Source organism: Micropterus dolomieu, linkage group LG08 (assembly GCF_021292245.1).
Source record: "Micropterus dolomieu isolate WLL.071019.BEF.003 ecotype Adirondacks linkage group LG08, ASM2129224v1, whole genome shotgun sequence".
Taxonomy (NCBI): domain Eukaryota; kingdom Metazoa; phylum Chordata; class Actinopteri; order Centrarchiformes; family Centrarchidae; genus Micropterus; species Micropterus dolomieu.
In genome coordinates, this window is record NC_060157.1 from 6,806,409 (window position 1) to 6,822,747 (window position 16,339).

General features: G+C 39.6%; 2 protein-coding genes across 8 annotated transcripts in view; one reads left to right on the top strand and one right to left on the bottom strand.

Annotated features, from left to right (window-relative positions):
- The window catches only part of LOC123975176 (basement membrane-specific heparan sulfate proteoglycan core protein-like), a gene marked incomplete at its 3' end in the record, with an annotated part of 647,231 nt that overhangs the window by 132,646 nt on the left and 498,246 nt on the right, over positions 1–16,339 (top strand).
- Positions 128–12,330, bottom strand: klhl21 (kelch-like family member 21). Its single transcript, XM_046056440.1, has 5 exons — positions 12,200–12,330; positions 4,302–5,386; positions 2,413–2,818; positions 1,446–1,518; positions 128–690 (listed from the first exon to the last, which is right to left on the bottom strand). The coding sequence occupies exons 2-5, from the start codon at positions 5,326–5,328 to the stop codon at positions 361–363; spliced, it is 1,836 nt and encodes a 611-aa protein (XP_045912396.1). The 5' UTR covers positions 5,329–5,386; positions 12,200–12,330; the 3' UTR covers positions 128–360.

A 16,339-nucleotide genomic window follows, 5' to 3' on the forward strand; every position in this document is an offset into this window, starting at 1 on the left:
AAACAATCCTTATGGAAATTGTCTCTCAAACAGGGGCTAAGAAACACCAGGAGCCTGATGCATAAAACTCACGACTACATTCATAACTAAAACTCTATGAACGCACAAACACAGAAACATGCATACGCATTCTTTTTGTCAGATTTATAAAGCTGTACGTACACCTGATTCTGTTCCATAAATCTCAATAATTGTAGAACTGAGCACACATGCACAAGCTTCATTTCCACTCCAACGGTTCGTTCAAATGCTCAGTCTTCTCTTCTGCCTCTAACAAGTTCAGCACTGTGATGAGGTAAACTACTTAGGGCACAAAGAGAACTGAAACTGAAAATCTGACAGGGATCTCTAGGTCCAAACTCAGTGTGCTGGGTTCACATCCTGGTTTTGGTTAAGATTGTTGTTGAGATTGTGGAGGGCTTGGTGACGCTGGTGACGGTGCAAGCGAATGGCGTGTGACTCAGGTATGTCAGTAGGTGCAAATGCAGTGGACACCAGGGGCATGAACTGGCGGAATATGCTGACGCTGCCATGCCAGAAGGTCGGCTGTGGAAGTCGTCCAGCAAGAGTCCACGTTCGGGTGGTCGGGTCGTAGGCCTCCACCACATCTGACAGTTCAAACGTATTGTCGTAACCACCAGACACGTATAATTTACCGCCCAGGACTGCAACACTGCCTCCAACGTGGACCTGGATAAAAGAAAAGAGATTACCAAAATCTAGTTCATGTTGTAATATGTACCCAATATACCCTAAAAATTATAAACAGTGGTAAAAGCTAAGAATATCCTGTATTTATTAAGTAAACAAATAAGCTAATATGTAATACAGGTAAAAAGTACAAAAAATAATATAAATATTTATACTTTTGCTTTAACCACACACACAGCCAATCATCCTGGACATGAAATAAGTGGTAATCTTCTGTTTTTGAGAAACATGAAATACAATAATAATAAAATGTGTTAAATGTGTAAAATGAGCAAGTAAAAGATAATAATAATAGTTTTTCTCTGATTGGACGTTAAAGGAAAATTCTAAAGCTTTACATTTCCTTTAACACTCCATTTTGATTATTCAATGTATGGTATTTATTTATTGATTTATTTAGCTATATTTTGGACTCCTCTGATAATTATTAATAATTATTGCCTTTGATTTGGAGCAAATAGGTTCATGTTATATTGTCAGAGGCGGTAATGTCACATTTCTTGTCAACACTTAAAAATAATAATTCCAATGGCCACATTCATTTATCCATCACCTTGTATTCAGAGAAGTAAAATCAACAAGTGACAAACGCAGTCTCAGCAATTTGTATGTTTTTATTATCACCTTTGGATTTACTACAGTGTTGTTGACGCCTCTGTTTATGGTGCCGGGTCAGAACTATTAGAAATTACATAATCATGCTAGCAGACAAGTGTCAGATGTGAAATACAAACCTGGGTCATCGGACTAATTTTGTACCACTCGTTCTTTTGAGGGTTGTAAGCATCAACCTCAGCTGAGTCATCCCTACAAATAGAAATGCAGCAAAGTCAAGCAGCTGCCAAAACAATCATTGCTTCAAATGTTTACATGCTAACTTTTCTGCCTATTGCAACACCAATGTATTATGAACAATTTTTTTTCTGGTGTTTTAAATAATCAACGGTTTCCTTAATATTCAAGTATTATATAAGTGCATATATAGACAACTTTATTAACATTTAATGTAACACATTATTGTTGAAACATGAAGAATAATCTATCAACAAATGGCACAAAGACCAAAGGTATACAGCTTTACAGAACATATAGACATTGAACTGTATTTAAATCCTTAACCCCTCTCACCTTTGCATCGTAGACTTAAAGATATTATGTACACTGATTTTGTATTTTACAAAAGCACTAAATTTGTCATCATCCTCATCATCCTCTATTAGTGCTGTCTTGTTTTGTCATTTCTCACAGCAGAGAACTGGGCAGAAATGAAGACGACCATTAATCCATTAATACTTTGGCGCACTCATGTGGCAGAACAACAGAATGAGTAGATGATATAGGCTAGATGCATTTATCATGAAGTGTTACAAGTGGAACAACTTGTTCTACAGAAAACCTGCCCTCATATGTTATTATTAATTACATTAATACTGATGCATCAATGTATAAACATTTTACTTTCTACCTGGCTGTGGTGAAGCTTCTTTATAATATTGTACATAATTGTACAAAAGTACAGTGTTGGAGTAAATGTACTTAGTTACTCTCCATCACTGGTGTTTACAATTAGTATCTGGACAACTGTTCTAAAAGGAAACCAATCAGTGTCTCTAACTAAGACGGCAGCAGATTCCCCAACTAACTAAATTCTAAATATTGATAAATGAAAGTATAAAGATTTATTTTAGAGAAGAAACTCACCTGACAAAGTAGATGAGGCCTTTGAGGGTCACAGTTTTTGGTGTGAAGGACCATGGGGGCAGCTGTCCACAGCTGACCACGACCCAGCGGTTGGTGTCTGCATCGTAGCTCTGGATGGTCATGGTGTCCTCCCCAGTCAGAGAGCCAATGGCATACAGGCGGCCATTGCATGTGGTGGTGGAGCAGTTATCCATAGGGTGCAACATGGGCGGTAAGGCCTCCCAGCAGTCCAGAGCGTGATCATAGCGTTCGGTGCTGTCCGACGCCACCACATACAGCTGACCTTTCATCACACAAGAGCTGTGGTACTCGCGGGCCTTCAGCATGGGGGACACCTCTGTCCACTCATTGACACTGGACTTGTACCGCCACACACCGTCATAGAGGCGAGAGCCGTCGGAGCCACCTAGAGGACACAGACATGTCTCAACGGTTAATGTGCATCAAGGATTTCCATTTGTTGCTGCTTAGCGTCAGAGTGCACAGTATGATATATACTACAAAGCAAAATAACAGTTTTGGTTTGTCTGTTTGGATTAATTTTAATCCTCCATGTAATAAGACAATTTTGAAATCAAATGTAATGCTTTTTAAGCCCTTGACGGGAAACCTTTTCCACAGCAAAATGAATGAACATAATCACTATATCAATATGGATATTTTTCCAATATTTGTATGTATCTCCGTATGAACGAATGAAAAATCACATAAAATAATCAAAATATAACAAAATGGTCAATGCAATGAGCTGTGTACCACTAGTATGCATTCAATGAAACAAAACAATCCTTCACATGTCTAAAACAAAACCGTAAATAACTAATTATGGTAGCTTTTAACAGGAAGTTGTAGGATGGTACACCAATATGCAATACAGACAAAGAACAGAAATCAACCTGACATTGAAATAACCTCAGGAATCACTCAGGACAATACAATATAGTCTTTTCTGACATCCTGTAATTAGCAGTACGTTTAATTGAATTACTTGCATACGAAGTCTGGTCATCTTCCTACAAATCCATATTCATTCCCCATCTTTACACTGGCTCAGTATGAGCGCAGAACTGTGATGAAGATATTTGCAGTCCTTCTCAATCTGTCCAACTACAAAGATTTAATACTTATACTTTAATACTAGCTAATTTGTCCTTAAAAGCCCCAATGTACCTTCTGAAAGTTTCAGTTACTTATATTTTTATCAGTAGCCCTGACCCCAAATATATAAGTAATAATATCTCAAATGTTATTTTAATAGAAATTGTATCAAAGGCTATAAAAAATAAATCTGCCTTTCAACATTATGCTGTTATTTATGTCCTCGAAGAAATGAGCTAACACAGCTAAATTTATAGCTCAGCACCAGGGTGTTACAGGAAACACAAGCTCTAACTGAAGATCTGGGATGAAGGGAAACTCCCTCTTTTCAGGATAAGCCAGTCTGCTGGTAATGAAGATGATGATGATGATGATGATAACACCACTGCTGTCCTGGCAGCACACCATGTCCCGCCTCACCTTGCCTGGTTCGGACATTGAGCCTCTAGCCAAAGAGCCTAGAGTTTATTTATAAGCACAGCCTGACGGCCATTTCATAAGATGAAGGTGCGGGAATGGAAATCTACTCAGTGGGGCTTTCACACTACAGTGAATCTAGTATACACAGCAACTGTAACCACTGCACACTGTCTGTGGCTTGTCCTTCAGTAAGCGGAACACCAGATAAAACTGAACTTCATGCGCCATCCTACATTTATACATATACATTTTCTATTCTCACTGATTTTCTCAGTGCAATTTTTAATGACCAATAATGAATGAGTGAGTTTCGATGCAACCACTGCCCTCTGACACAAAATATTTATTAAAAAATCCAACAAGTAACTTACCTGAGACATACATATCATTTCCAAGGGCAGCTATGCTGTAGCCTCCTCCAAGGTGGTCAGGGAACTCAGCCAGGTAGCGCCACTGTCCAGTCTGGGGGTTGTAACAGTCCACAGTGACCAGCTCATCACAGTCCTGGTCGCAGCCTCCTACCACCACCAGGATTTCTGCCAATCCTGTTGATGGCCGTGGCCTCATACGGTGGCAGGGCCTGTCATGGCGGTCATACTCACAGGACTGGAAGCTACGAGCTTCGTTTACCATGCGGAGGCAGGTGGGCGAAAGGTAGACGAGTGGATCGCTCTCCACATGCGCCAACAGAAAGAACCTCCTGACGAAGGGGAGTCGGACCTGCTGGAGGAGCTCGGGCCAGTAGTGCAGTCTCCGCTGGAGATCAGCCTTCACCCAGCGCACTGCAATTAAATAAACTGTCTCCTCCTTGTCCACGCAAAGTTCATCGTCTGACACAAATTCAAGGAGGCGCTTCCAAGGCAACCGCTCAAAGTCAGTCCCTTTGGCCAGCTCCATTATGTTTTTTAGGACGAAGCGGCGAGCACTGGTCGCCAGCTCTCGGCAAGCGTAGGCCTCTGCAAAGTCCTGGATCTCTAAGCAGTTGGAAACATCCAGCCGCTGCTCCAGAAAAGCACAGCAGGCCTCTTTGACAGAGGGGAACTGAAAGAGATCAGCCGTCTTCAGTAGGACGTCCACATTATCCTGAGTGACGGTGACCCGTCCCGTGTAGCAGAAGTCCACCAGCAGACCTAAAAGCTCAGCTGACACCTCGTGTAGAACCACTCGGTCCATAACACTCTCCCTCAAAGTTCCTGTGAACATAGCCCGGAAGTAGGTGCTGGCAGCTGCCAACACTGTGCGGTGACAGTGAAACTCTCGGCCTTCCGCACACAAAGTAACATCGAAAAACTTTCGTTCAGCACGGAGTTCATGGATTCCCCGCAGCAGGTTGAAGGCATGGGCCGTGTCAAAAAAAGGCAGGGTGGACGGTTGTGTCTGCAAGACTGGCTTTTCCATCTCTCCTCTCGCTGGGTATCTCAGTTTCCGGTGATTGTGGTCAGAATGCTGTTGTCAGCTAAAACAGATAAACACCAGAAACATACATGAAATAATAACACAACACTTTTTACCTACCATCAGCATAAGATGAGCCTAACTGCATATCTGCATCTGTATAAAACACTATATTTCAGCACTTCTGGTTAGATGCTAACTGCATTTCATAAGCTCTGTACCAATTCTGCATAATGACAATAAAGTTGAATTTTATCTAAGTATATGTTACATAGCATGTAGTGCTGCAACAGTTTTCGTTATCGATTAATGTGCTGGTTTATTTTGATTGATCAAGTAATTGTTTGGTCAATAAAATGTGAATCAATAATCAAACTGTTTCCTAAAGCCGAAGTAGACCTCTTCAAATTGCTTGTTTTGAACGAACAACAATCCAAAACAAGGATATTCAGTCTATATTCCGTTAGGACCAAGAAAATCAGTTGATAAGCTGGATCAAGGGTATTTTTGCTTGAAAATGTAATAAAAGTTTTTAAAAACTTTTTTGTACTTTCGCTTCACAAACTAACTACTAACGACTAATTGTGGCAGCTCTAGCATGTCGGCCATTGTCAAACATGAATCTACGCACAATGGTCTATAATGGTGAAATAATTGAACAATGGCAATGGTGAAGTTTTACAAAAGAGACGTATGAATTTCACTTCTACATACTCAGTCCAAGATGAACGCAAACAACCAAATTAATTTCCATCCATCAGTTTCCATCAGTTAATTTCACTTGCAAGTAGTGGATAACTTAAAAACTATACAACCATACATGTAAGCAGTGTAACAGGACAGTGACTCAAATAAGTTAAGAATGTTTAAATAAATAAACGCATTCAGTTCTTTCCCCTACCTGAAGAGCCCCTCCAGGTACGTTTCACAAGCAAAGCAGTCTAAAAGAATATACGACAGCAAAGGTCTCTCCGGTGAATATGACCAGCTCCTTATCCGTGTTTAAGAAAGAGAGTTCGCTTGTGCTCAGGGGCTATAAATACACCAGCAGTGTCCATTTCCAGGCAAGGGTGGTGGTGGTGGTGGGGTTGGGGGGTTAGTGTGAACACCTAACATGCCGTGGGCTGATGCCCCCCCCCCCCCCCCCCCCCCCTTAGTATGTCTCTGTGGTCAGTCAGTATAAGTAAGTGGTCTTTGAGAGAGGAGCCAGCTGAGCCCGGGCCTCCTTACCCCCATCGGCACAGCAACAGACCAAAACACAGAGCTTCCTGTCATAATATTCTGCAGAGTAACACAGTAGCACAGACCTACTCTGATCACAGCAAGACAAACAGGGACGGCTCAGCTGTCAAAAACATACTCCTAATAAACATGTTAAAATTAATGATTTATTTACATGTACAGTTGGCTTCAGATTCAATGTACTGGGACAGTACATAAAGAACAAATCCAGTTACCAGTCAATGCAATTTTGACATTCATGGTCCCCAGAGGACGAATCTTACTAGCTTTGGTGATGCCCTGACTTTACCTCTAGCGCCACCAAGAGGTTGACATTTATGGTCTTAAGTGTCTTGACACCTAATTGCTATGAAAATATGGTACACACATTCATGATCCCCTCAGGATGAACTGTAACTTTGGAGACTAGGGCTTTTCTAAAGTGAGGATTTGCTGCTTTTCTCTGTTTTATATTAGCGTAAACTATAGACTGTATGTAAAGATGGACGACATGAAAGCTCCCCAATGTGGAGCCATAACTACTCGATCACCCTCTGGTGGATGACTGCAAACATAGGTCATAAACCCCAACCCCTCCATGTTGGTGGATTGGATGTGGGCCAAACAAAAAAGAGATCAGAGATGGTTTCTGTTATTCTAGGTGGGTCTCATTACGTTGATGTATGTTCAGGGGTTTGGCTTTAATTTCTTATTTGATGCTCTAAAAAGGGGGTTTCACATCATGATTGACAGCTTAGCAGCTCACAATTGAGTCGGCCGGGTGTAGGGGAAGAACTTTGATATCGTGGTTCCAACCAGAAACACTAATGTACTATTCACAACAACAAATCACCACTGCGCAGACATTCATACCTCTACTCAGGCACTGGAGGTTTTCAGGCGCGGGAACCCAGCATGGGGGGGGAGCGGCGCTGGATTGGGCAACAAAACCGTGCTCAGCAGCCTTCCCAGTGAACGCTGCCTGAGCAGGACCGAACACAGCCTCAAAGACCAGCAGGAAACACAGTACCGAAGTGATTTACAGAGTTTCTTCATAGACAGATAGCTTTACTTTTTGCTAAACTGCTAATCATTGTATTTTTAAGTATGCAGAAGCAAACAAGACTTTCCATTTCATGGGAAAATCAAATAAAAAAATGTATATTAAAACGTTTTAAATTAGAAGAAAAAACATCTGTTATTTGAAAGAATCATTACAATGTATATACGATTAATGGAAAGATGTTTTTTTTCCCTCCCCGGGCCAGTAAAAATATGCAAACGGCCTGTAAAAGGGCCAGTTGGGGATAAATGTTACATTGGACACTGTGGACATTAATCAATTATTAGTTGCAGCCCTCATCATAAACATTGAAATAAATGAGATATTTCCACTTACAGTTGCCTACAGGATTTAGTATACCAGGATAGTACATATGGAATAACTCTTGAGACTCCAAATGTCACAGAATGTGGATTTATTTTATTCATATTCAGATTTGTTTAGTCAACCACCACATAATAATTGATAAAGTCTTGACATTACAAAAGGTTTGTTAAAGACTGCTTGATATTCTGACATGTACATTATAATCTTGTAAGTAATTCACAACTGTTTAATCATTAGAATAGCTGATTTTGACATTGTGTTGGGGATTACATTTCAGTTGTTCACTCAAATTAAATCATCTGGACAAAAACAACAGATGGTGAAAACCTGTAAAACATTTTATATTAACTATAAACAGTTTAGTTAGAAACCTGTATTAAAGGCCCGTCTAGGATTCTTGTATATAATATTTGGAGCTGATCATTCCTTCTCAAAATACACAGTATCTCCTTACAGAGATTTGTTTAAAGGTTGTAATAAAGCCCCCAGTCCTCTGGCCTAAGGACTCAGCACACATTCCACACAAGGGTTCAACAATGCAGCAGTACACATAGCTCTGTAAGGGATCAAACTGTTCTCCTAAAGGGCAGACAGGACCTCCAAACCAGGACCTGGACTGAAAAACACACTTGCCTAACTTCTGTGTAAGTGATTATGTTAGAGATAATGGCATTTCCTTACACAGACTGACGAGCTATCCTTTCACTCACTGTGTAAGTTATTTCTTACTTCCACGGCCCAAGGTTACAAAGACTGAAAATGTGAGTCATTTTAACTATTACATCTGTTCTTGAGCTGTTTTATTTTTTCTACACATTATTACAAAGAGCATCACAAAGCAATGCTTTCTCAAGATCAAGAGAGAAATTTATATTCACAACGGAGAGCGGGGAAGTCAGAGGGAGGGAAACAGTAGAGGTAGTGGAAACAAACTCACTGCTATGAGAGAGGAGTACAGAGACACCAGTGTAACAGCCAGCATATGACCTATACAGATATATGGGTGAAAGGGACCCTATGCCCCCTTTCATCATGTACCCTAACAGCATTAGCCTGTCTGCCCCGGGAACTGAACTCATGACCTGCAGTTATATTCAGGACAAAAACATTCAGAGAGGTACAATGCTGTTAGTCAGAGGACTTTAGTAGCGCAGTGGCCAAAACTCTAGACGATGAGTGGCGTATGTTATTTTCTATTCCTTAAAAATGGATGATAAGAGCATCTATTCTTGTATTTGAAGACAGGCGATCTATCACAATTACTGTAAATATAAACTCTGCAATTACTTTGACTTTAAGGCAGTGATTAAATAAACCTTCTGATTCAGAGTTCAAACATCCAGGAAGAAGAGTGAGACTGGGAGACTGTACTTGGGCACAGTGGTGATTTAAGCTAAATGCGAATGTCAGCATGCAAACAGGCTCACAATGACAATGTTAACATGCTGATGTTTAGCAGGTAAAATGTTTACCACTGTTACCATCTTAGTTATGTGTGCTAATTAGCAACTAACGATTCCTTTCATTATCATTTTCACAATAAATCGATTATTTATAATTTATAAATTCACTCGAACGTAGATATTCAGTATACTATCATAGAAGAGTAAAGAAACCAGAAATTATTCACATTTAAGAGGCTGAAATCAGAGTATTTTCCTATAATACTAAAAACGATTAATTGATTATGAAAATAGTTGGCGATAAATTTAACAGTCGACAACTAAGTGATAAGTTGACTAATCATTGCAGCTTTACCAAACACTAAGTACACACAGCTGAGGTTGGTGGGAATGTCATTAGTTTTGCAGGTATTCAGTAATTTAACCAAATAATTGGACAAACTACAATTTAACCTGATGATGGTGCTCCATGAAAACTCGAGGGATCAACACAATTATTGCAAATAATCCTGAGGGGGACATAAATGTATGAACTAAATTCCATGCCAATCCATCCAATAGTTGTTGAGACATTTCATGAAAACCATAAATGTGAACTTGGTGGCGCTAGAGGAAAGGTCAGTAGGATCCTCTGGGGAACATTAATAACCGTCCAGAAGTTCGTGGCAATTCATCAAATAACTGCTGAGATACTTGACACTGGTGGGCCGACCAACCGACAGACAATACAAAGGAAAGAAATTCAAAGGCAGAAGATTCTAAGGAAAATCAAAACAATGTACAACAACAAAGAGTCTAAGTATTCAGTGAAGGGGGGTTTATGTGGGAGCAGTTCTGTTTATGTTAACAGGGTAAATCAAAAACAGGCTCAGTTTACATGCAGATGCTTACAATGTGTTTTCTATCTCTTGGTTTGAATGCTAGCGTTGCCCCTTGCTGGTGCGAGCTTGCAATTACCACCAAAGACAATTTACATTCAGGCGTCAACACTGTTTTGCATTTTTGTCATCTCAGTATCAGTCACCATACCAGCAGAATAGCTCTACTGTGTACAGTCTTGTTGAAGCTTGGTTGTTCATATTTGAAATTTTAGTTTGCAAGTGTCAAGCTTATTCTACTTTGAATATCGAAGTAATGACTACATGGCGTGACTACAAGGCTTTTATTCTGCAGTTATACAGACATCAAATCATCAACATGTCGACCTATTCTGCAACATAACGGTGCTCAGATTCGTGTCGTCCGGCGCTGCACCTGGCAGGCTAATAACCACACTAAGACAGCTGCTTTCTCTGCTGTCGCTCAAGGCTGCTGGGGCCAACACAACCACCAGAGCGGAAAACCCTGGTCTTCCAAAGCTGAGCCTTGCTTGGCCATAAAAAGGCAGCCACGCCACACTCATATCATTCCCCATGGAGGAGGGCCAACACAAGGCTATTAGCAGCAACAACACTCAGATTAAAATAAACTTATTATGCAAACACACACAGCAAGACACTATCTGAGGGGGCCTAATTGTATAATGATAAAATCACTGTCCTTTAAAATCAACAACCCATATTCAAGTGGGCTCTCAGCAAGCATCTGCCCTGCTAGTGGTGGTACTTCTACTCCAGTTCATTTGAGAGTAAATGTACTTTTTTACTTCACTCCATTTATTTCACAGCATTAGTTACTTATTTATTAAACTGCCCAAAGCTTATTTAAAGTTGTTAAAATTGAGCTCTAACTTGACATAATTGAAATTCTGCTTACACGATAATTCATCAGTAATATCATACTGTACAAAATAACAGTATTCCAAATAATACTGTATATTGTAAATATAACGATATGAGTGGTGCACTTTGCATGAGTACCTTCACTTTTGAAATTTTAAATACATTCTGCTTCTTTCTGCTTACATTCTGCATTACTTTTACTGGTATTTTTATGTTGTTGCACTACTGTTGTTCCACTTAAAGATCTCCCCTTTTACTTCTTCCACTACTGTGCCCTGCTTTAGTGTCCAAGGCCGTGAACCCCTACCAGGTCAAGTAAAACTTTTCGTGACTGACCTTACAGTCTGGGTACTGCCAAGTGATTAAAGCAGCAAATTATTACCGGTAATTAGGAATGCAGGGCTGAATACAATTTAGTGCCACCCAGAAGGCTTGTTTCATGTTATGTCTCCAGGGACAGTTTCCAATACCGAGGAAATTGCTCCTACATCTCCCCCCGCATTCCTGTAGTTCCAGCCCATGTAACAAAAGTTACAGTTAGAAGTTATAATAAATATTTGCATAATTCAGGCCATGTAACGTTTGCATACCTGCAGAGCACAGAGAGGCCTCAGTGCGAAATAGCTTTGGGGGAGAAACGTCTCTCTTGTCTTTCCAAATCCATGTTTGGCCAATGATAACAATTCAAATGCAGTAATATTAGCTAATGCTAGATCATAGATCAGACAACGTACAATGCTAGGCCCAAGGCAACACACAGAGTCACTAAAAGCTAAAGCATAACGTTACTTATTACGGTAATAAAATAGTGAAAATGATTTAGCAACTTCTGTCTAGCTAGCTTCATCAACTTTCCCCATAACGTCACGATTCAAAATTCCCATTTAAGTGCTGTAGGGCCATTCATTATCACATATATTGTATAGTAGAACATTATATATTATATTACATAATATGATTTTGAAGCGCTCCCTTTCGCTGCATAATAACATAAAAGTATTGCCATGTTTAATACGAAGCTTGTATCGTTATTTTCCTAACGGACTTCTCGTCTACGTTCCTGCTACTGTCTATCTTTCCTACGCTGGGAGAAAATAACGACCTTAAAAAGCAGTCCAATTCTGTTTAAGTCAACTTACCACTATGTCTTCACCGGCTGTTTCATAGAGTACAACGCGTTAACGCTTTACAAATCGAGCTGAAATTAAAGTTTGATGCCTCGAATCTCTTCGGCCTCCTCTGCGCCATGATACCCTGTGCAGTACGAAATGTTGCCTTCACGTGCTGTCGTAAATATCACCGAACACGCAGACAATCAGGTGTTGGGGCGAATTCTGCACGCCTGCCGAGAATTGCGTGCACCTCGCGGGTGGTAACCGTAATTCACGCTGAAAAAGAACATCTGTTCTGGCGAATTATGCATCCACCTCTTAAGGTCCTTTTCATTTTCAGACACTTTGCTGTGCTCATTGATGAAACGCGGCTATCACCCCATATTTGTGCTGAATCATAAGGAATGCTACTTCTACTAAGTGTAATAAGAGAAATCACGATATGCGATATTAGGTTCACGAGAATGAGACGAAAAGATCCTTAAACAGTGTTTTAATGATATCCTCAATGCCAAGATATTCCCAGGAAATTTGACCATTAAACACTTCGTTTGCTGCAATCTGGAAAAGTTTCTGCACCGAGTTATGGTGGAAATGTTTTTATTTATGTAAAAGGAAACAAAATTCAGGTAGCAGAAATTCAGGTAGAATCTAAGTCGGTGCATTCTGTGCTGCTTTCAGATCTTTTCTCATATTTTCATCATCCCTCCTGAGGCAACACATATTTAGGCATGATTTAGTTTTACCTCCTCTTTTGTCTTGTTCACAGGGGAAGGACAGAAAAAGTTGTCCAAAAAGAAACTGCGTCAAGAAGTTGTTTAAGTTACTGATTGGTGCATGCACGTTTTCAGTTCATTTTATCAGTAGTTTGTTTGTTTTGTTTTTTAGCTTACTTTTTTTGGACAATGCACATTTGTTTCTTCTATATTTTAATAGTGTGCAAATAAAACTTTCTAAAGGCATTTTCATTTGTTATTTATCTGCAAGCTATATTTTAGAACTTTTTTTTAACAAATTATGATTTTTAAAAAGTGATGGGGACTAAATCAGCCATTTCCAAAAGTGGTGGGGACATATCCCCAGCTGCAGTGTAAATGACACCAATGGCAACACCTCACAGTAAAAATCAAAATATAGGGCGGGGTGGGGATAGAGAAGTGGATAAGACACATGCCTCTGGTGTGGGAGGCCTGGGTTCGATTTCCACTGCAACATCTACCAATGTGTCCCTGAGCAAGACACTTAACCCCTAGTTGCTCCAGATGTGTGCAACCTCTGACATATATAGCAATTGTAAGTCTCTTTGGATAAAAGCGTCAGCTAAATGAATAAATGTAAACCGTAAATAGCCTGCTAAAAGTACAAGTGTTGCATGCTGGGGCAGCAGGTTGAGGTTAGCAGATACTAACAGACTCAACAAACTGATCCGCAAGGCCAGTGACGTTGTTGGAGGTGGAGCTGGACTTTCTGTTGGTGGTGTCAGAGATGAAGATGCTGTCTAAGCCACATGTCATCTTGGACAATGTCTCCCACCCACTCCATGATGGGCTAATCAAACACAGGAGCTCTTTCAGTGCAAGACTCATTCCCCCAAAATGCACCTCAGAGCGTCACAGGAAGTCATTCCTGCTTGTGGCCATCAAACTCTATAACTCCTCCCTCTAAGTGTCTGACACAGGGGACTTAATTAGTTATTAAACTGGACCTTATTATCTGTTTTTGTGCAATAGTATCTATTTAATAATTAATGTGCAACTCTGCTGTTATTCTGCTGCTATTTATTCATTAGTATTGTTCACCATAACAATTCTTTAATAATGTAAATATTGTACATACCCACACTACTTTATATTTTCCTTTATATTTTATATTTATACTCTTATATTTATATATTTCTTTATTATACCTACTTTCTATTATTATTTCTATTCCTTATGCCTTGATAAGTGTGCAACTGTGACAAAAGAATTTTCCTTCAAGGATCAATAAAGTATTTCTGATTCTGATTTCTGGATATCCCTGACTGTATTGTGCTGGTTGTAAAATGACAAATTTATATGGACTGAGATTATTTTTAGAGACAAGGCTATGACCCAGCCTGTCTGTTTACATCATGCCAGCTATGACTGTGTATTTCTGTATTTAAAAGCTGTTCATTTAAAGTTTCTATGCTATACTTCAGGATTGTACTCATTAATTAATTAAGTTTGTGTGTGAAGTCACATGTTCTGAGTAACAACTAGCTAGTTTCAAACTGGGTTGTAGACATATGTGATGAAGCAACCAGTATCCAGTAAAATTGATTGAGAGTTGCAGGCTACTCAACCTAAGTAGTAAAAGTTATACCAAGCCTTATAAATTTATATCTTCTTAGACTCTCATTAATGTCTATTGCTTTGGGGCTTTAAAAGTAAATTCGGGGTGCTGCAAACAGGGTTGTATGATCAGTGAGACAAGCTCATATTTCAAAACTCTGAGCTTGAAATTATGAAATCCCACAAGTCCTCCTTCATGCCTTTGAGCGTTGGCCAGTCTAATCTTCTAATTAAAACTAAAACGAGTCTCCCACTGTCCACATTTGGAAAATAAATATTTGCTTGAAGGAGAATTCACAACCTATTTATTGTGCAAATAAACCATGCACATCTGTTATATTGCGCTATAATAATCATTAAAATATGTATGTATATAATAATGTACAAATTGCGTAAACAAACAAAACTGTCACAAAATACATATATGAAATTGACCTTTAATACAATTCCCGTATGAATGAATAAATTCCTCCATTAGATGTTCTCAGCCACTGTGCACTGATTTCAACCAGCGGAACACTGACATGGAATATCCTCTAAGACCATCATGTTTAATTCAATAAACTGCTTAAAATTCAGTAAAGGGAGGACCCATGTATATTGATCCACCTCTGCAGCTCATCCCTCAGAGGCAGATAATGACAAGGCAAGAAAGAGATGATGGCTTGGAATGTAAAATAAAGAGTAAAACACTCTTTGCAGTGCAATTAAAGTTGATATGGTGTCCCTCAGGCAGTGTAGATGAACTGCTGACGGACATCTTTCATAGAGGTCACAGTGACATTGTGCAAATGCTGCCAAATTAGGGACTCACAGAGGGTCTTCTAACAGTTGATGCTGACAATTTATTCAGTTATTCAATGTTAACTGAGGCTTGGTTATCTTCCTCATAAGGAAAAGGGATGCGGATTTAGCCCAAACAGACATATATTCACATACATTTTTGGAAATACATGTTTGCTTTTATGCTAACAGTCAGATTAGAGGATCAATACAACTCTCACCGCCATTCTGATGAAGGGCTGCCCTTTACTCAGTCTTCACACACCTTGAGAAGAACATCACCTAGAAAGGTGTGGATAAATGCTGTAAAGTAAAAATGCTTTCAAAAACAGACATACAAAGTGAATGAGCAGAAGAAAAATATAAATCAATATTTGGTGTGACAATCCTTTGCCTTAAAAACAGCATCAAAGTCAGGGATTTTGTAGGCAGATCATCAGGTCTGTGATTAAACAATTATACCGAGCAAGTGCTACTCATAACCAATATGTAGGTTAAAACACAATAATTAAGTGAAAAAGAAACAGCTGTGTGCATTCATGGAAGACTTGCAGCCAAAAATCCTTACCTCCAACATGGAAACAACTCAGGCCCTTCTTGTTCACGCTGTACATCCACTAATGCAACACCCGACATGGAGAGAACTCTGTTGTGAAGTTTGTGGATGACACACCACCATCATCGGTTGGATTTCAAACAACAATGACACTTTATTTTGGGAGGAAATCAATAATCTTGCTGAGTGGTGCACAGATAACAACATACTGCTCATCAGTTAAACGTCAAACCAAGTAGCTGTTGATTTTTGGAAAATAGAGGTGAAGACACATACCCCCTGTCTACCTCAGTGGAGCTGAGGTAGACAGGGGGTATGGGGTAGACACTTTTCATACACGCATTGTCCGTTTGTTATGATAAAAATGTTGATTATAGCAGCTTTAAGGTAAAAACAAATCAAAATCATTAATTCCCCAGAGCAGTGATATAGTCAAACATGATCACCAACATACTTATGCAGGATCCTGCAGTCATAACAGAGCAATTCTGCTCGTATTACTCTACAAATATT